General features: G+C 39.6%; 1 protein-coding gene across 1 annotated transcript; it reads right to left on the bottom strand.

The window, feature by feature from the left end:
• Positions 1-3,195: 3,195 nt before the first annotated feature.
• LOC122897001 (thymosin beta-4-like) lies at positions 3,196-3,330 on the bottom strand. The gene has a single exon (XM_044235125.1). It carries the CDS (start codon positions 3,328-3,330, stop codon positions 3,196-3,198), a length of 135 nt encoding a protein of 44 aa, XP_044091060.1.
• Positions 3,331-4,721: the final 1,391 nt, after the last annotated feature.

Genomic DNA, 4,721 nt, shown 5'->3' with positions numbered 1-4,721 from the left:
CTATTTGTTTTGATATAATTTGGTTGAATCTTCCATGACAACCATCCTAGTGTATCTAGAACATTTTCATATACTCTTCCAAGGTCTCCTTTGAAAGCAGAATGTTCTGTTCATTATTCTGTGGCCTTCAAGTAATTTATGGGAAGTGAAAACAGCTAAGGTTGTGCCTTTCTTGCTGAGGAGCCTGGACTCTGATCTCTGTCCTCTGATGTTTTATTAAATGTCAATGCATGACCCATTTAAGCCCGCCAGGAGTATATTCCACTCCCAAAGCTTTGGGTCAATACTTTTAAGATACAGGGATGGAGGGAACCTCTGGAAAAATGCCAAACCCTTATAGCACCCTCTGCCTTGGCAGACATCCTACAGTAATATGTTGGGACTTCTCCTCTTGAAGGTATGTTCTGGACCCTTCCTCAGGTGCTGTGTTCCTCAGCCCTTTCCCCTGTCCAGTCCAAACTCCTGTTGACTACTCTCCAAATTGGTGAGGTTTAAGTGATGACTTACAGGATTTTGTTGACTTGGCTTTTCCTAAGTGCTGTTCTGGGGCTTGGAACGGTTAGGAACACTTTGGCACTGTCCCAAGGTCTTCAGTTTTCTTCCTTGGCTGCTACTTTTGCAAATTTACATTTTGAAGTTTTACTCTTTTCTTTGTTTATTGCTGTTGAAACTGTTAATGTTTTTTTAAAATTATGATTTGTCTTTGTTCATTTTGTTAGGTACTTAGTAGGAGTGGTAAGAATTTAAGTAAGAGTCTGTAGGTCAACATTATTCTATCAGCTTTCCCAGGAAATCTCAGATGGTGTTTTTTTTAAACTCATCTTCAGTGCTAGAGGACCTGAGTCTGGAGAAGAGCAACACTTTTAGGAAAGCAAGGAAGTATAACAGAGTTGGGCAGTCATTGCAACCAGGACCAGGAAGGAAGAACTTAAGTTAGGAAAATGTAGCATGGCACACTCAAACATGGAACTAACCTGGGACCCCTTAACTGAATATGAACCTTCCTTCTCTTCACTATCCTTACCAAACTCTTTCCAAGTTCTGTCATTTTGCCTCGAGATTCTTCTCATGTGTGTCCCTTCTTCTCCATCTTTTAGTCAAACCTCATGTTTCTCTTGGTTTCTGCAACATTATCCTAACAGGGCTTCATGCCTCTAGTTTCTTTCCCATGCAGGCTATCCTCCTCACAATGCCACTGAGTCAGTGTTCCTAAAACGCCACTTTGTGTATACCCTCTTCATTCAAAGGCCATCAGAGACTTCCCAATTGCCAAAAAAATAAGTTCGAACTTATTAAAATGATCTAAAAGCAGCTAACATTTATATATTTCCCTAATGCTGAGAACATTCTAATTTATTTTTACATATTCAATAATTTCATCTTCAAATCTTTGAGGTAGTTATAATTATCCTCATTTTGCATATGAGAAACCCAAGGGAAGGAGATCCCATAATTTTCCTAAGGTCACACTGCTAGTAAACTGAAGAAATGGGATTCAAATGCTAGCAATGTGGCTCCAGAGTCTATGCTTTTAAATCACCTACATTGTTCCCCAACAATGGCCTTCATTGTCTGCCAGCCTACTGATACTTGTAACCTTATCACTCTCTCATTACCACCCATACATGAACATTCTGACCTCATCAAGCTACGTGCATTTCCTTGAACACACCGCATTCTTTCATACCTCTGTCCCTTTTCACATGGTATTCTCTCCATGGAACACTCTCACTATACCCTACCAAATCTACTTGGTAAACTCCCATTTATAATTTTTCTTCTGCTATTTTTGCTAAAGTATAAATCTAATTTTGCAAAGCCTGGTTTTCTTTCAGTGAGGATTCATGGTCGTTAGGATACATGCAGCTTTCTCAGTATAGTAGATAAGGCTCTGCAAGATCCAGGTCCTGTCTACCACACAACTGTCATCTTTTCACCTCTCCCTTCATACTTCAAACTCCACCCATACCAAACCACTTCAACGTTCCTAACCATACCGTTCTATTCTATGTCTCTATGCTTTTGTCCTTGTTCTTCCTTCTGACTGGAACACCTGTACACTCTTACATGTGCATCAAGACTCAGTACAATCATCCTCTCTGCAGTGAAGCCTTCCCTTCCCTGACACGCATGCCCTCCTTTACTTTGTTTAAGCAGAATTGGTTATTCTTTTCTCAGTGCCACCCATGCACCTTGTACATTACTTCTATTGTAGCATTTGTCATACCATGGCACAATTATTTTTTTTACATAGCAGGCTCCTTTATTAACTTTCTTGAGGAGAATGGTTATATTTTTATTTCTTTTTTTAAGATTTTATTTATTTGACACAGAGAGAGAGATCACAAGTAGGCAGAGAGGGAGGGGGAAGCAGGCTTCTTGCTGAGCAGAGAGCCTGATGTGGGGCTCGATCCCAGGACCCTGAGATCATGACCTGAGCCAAAGGCAGAGGCTTAATCCACTGAGCCACCCAGGCACCCCTATATTTTTATTTCTTTAAAGTTTATTCTAACTTGTACCTGGCATATAATAGTCACTCCCAAAATATGTGCTGAATGAATAAATCTTTTTTTTTCAGATTTTAAGGCTTTTTACTTGCATATTTTAAAAAATTGTGCATTCCAATAGTTAAAGTCATTTGAACAACAACAACAAAAATGGCACTCTGATTAAATGGCATTTTACAGCCTGCAGAACACCTTGAACCATCCTGGGGCACCTGGGTGGCTCAGTCCTTGAGTGCCTGCCTTTGGCTCAGGTCACGATCCCAGAGTCCTGGGATCAAGCCCTAGACTGGGCCCCCTGCTCAGTGGGACGTCTTCTCTCTCTCCTACTCCCCCTGCTTGTATTCCCCCCCCCTCTCTCTGTCAAATAAATAAACAAAATCTTTAAAAAAAATAGAACACCTTGAACCATCTTGGTTTTTACTCTAAATTTCACTGTCATCCCACCCAGCTTCTTCCTTCACCAACACGCAAGTTCTTTTTCTACTCTGCCAGCCAGACAGTCATATGGGAGAGGAAGGCATGGCCTTCATTATCAGTAGTTCTTTATTCTTCGATGTGAAAAGGGGCAGCACAGTTATTTAAACTTGATACAAACTCTTTGCATCTTTCAAAGTTAAACAGCTAAAGAAGTAAAATAAGAAGGGAGTGCTTGTGGAATGTACAGTGCATATTTGCAGTGCATGCCTCATTAAGATTCGCCTGATTGCTTCTCCCGTTCAGTCATTTCTTTTGAAGGCATTAGATTTTTCTCTTGTGTTTTTGCCTTCTTCAATTTCAACTTATCGAATTTCTCAATCTCAGCCATATTGAGTTTGTCAGACATGGTTGCAGAGGAAGCAGAGTAAGGACAGTGAACTAGTGATGCCCGGTTTGTGCAGTGGCCACTTTCAAGTCACGAATGAATCTTAATATTCCTTAGGACAGTTCTAGGACACAGTAGGCCCTCAATAAATAGCTGTTTGCTTAACAAATAAATGTTTATACTCTTTTTTTTTCACTGTTATTTGTTTTCTTTCCAGGTACTTTCCTACATCTTCAAATAAATCCTTTAGTAGGAGCCCTTAGTGCCTCAGAGCCAGCTTGTGGGTTATTTTTCAGAGCAAAGGGTGATCTTGAAGAGAACAGCACAACCTAAGGAAACATGGCTAGAGGAAAGAGGCTGGTTCAAGCTGGGAGGAGCAGAGAAGTGTAGAATATTTGACAGGACCTAAAAGGCTTGGGTGTATAAAGGTATCTCTGTAGGTATGGCAGAGTCTTTCTGGTAGCAATGATTCCAAAACTTGAGTGGCCATTAGAATTAGGGAATAATTCTCTATAGATATCTGTATGTCCTGTGAATAGAGGCACTGACTGCTTGTGCTCCAGACTTTCTTTCTAAGGGTGTTTACCCAGTGAACAGCCTTGGAAGATAGATTGTATTCCCTTCCAGGAAAAAGGACAGGTTTATTTCTGTCACATATAATAAAGATAATCTCTTCTTCTAGAATAAAGATCAGGCATACTTATCACCCATCATAAAAAAAATTAAGTTCCCTAAGCTTGGTGTCCTTCTTTTGTAACACAACTCACTGCATGTTCTTGCATCACTTAGCCCTCCTCATGCCATCCTGTGAGAACTAAGGCATGGGAAATGGACACACTGATACTCTGGCTGTAGGTATTGATGAGTAATAATAACTACATCATCATCATCATCATCAACAACAACAACTCTTGTCTCTGACCCAGGAATTTCATGTGTTCTATCAGTATCCATGAAACCATGACAGGTTAACTTGTTAACTTACAAGTAGGGTAAAATCTCACAGTTCTTGACAAGGATCACCAGGAGAACTTGTTTAAAATGCAGGCTCTTGGTTCTCCTCCCAGTTATGATTTGATAGTTTCAGAATGCATTTTAGATAAGTGATTCTAATGTTAGAGGTCCTTAAACTTCCCTTAAGAAACATTGTTTTCAGGAATATGCTAATCTATAGACTACAGATTTTACTATAGACAAATGACAACCCTTTCTTCTTGCATACATAGAGGTAATCATAGATTAGCACATGAGTTCCTTTGGCAATTGTTCTGGTTCAAAAGAAACTGTTAATGTAGAAAATGTCTGCTGACTATAAATAATATATAAGAGAAAGTTATGTACTGGCTAGAGTAAAATAGAAAGAAATAGAAATGCAAGTACACACTTGTAGCTTTGTCACTAAACTCAATTGT

The sequence above is a fragment of the Neovison vison genome, chromosome X (genome assembly GCF_020171115.1).
Source record: "Neovison vison isolate M4711 chromosome X, ASM_NN_V1, whole genome shotgun sequence".
NCBI lineage: Eukaryota > Metazoa > Chordata > Mammalia > Carnivora > Mustelidae > Neogale > Neogale vison.
Note: the sequence above shows the minus strand (reverse complement) of the source record. Positions and strands in the feature narration are given on the sequence as shown.

Bases quoted from the DNA above. Each gene is read 5' to 3' on its own strand.
- LOC122897001 (XM_044235125.1), bottom strand. From the start codon at position 3,330: ATGTCTGACAAACTCAATATGGCTGAGATTGAGAAATTCGATAAGTTG.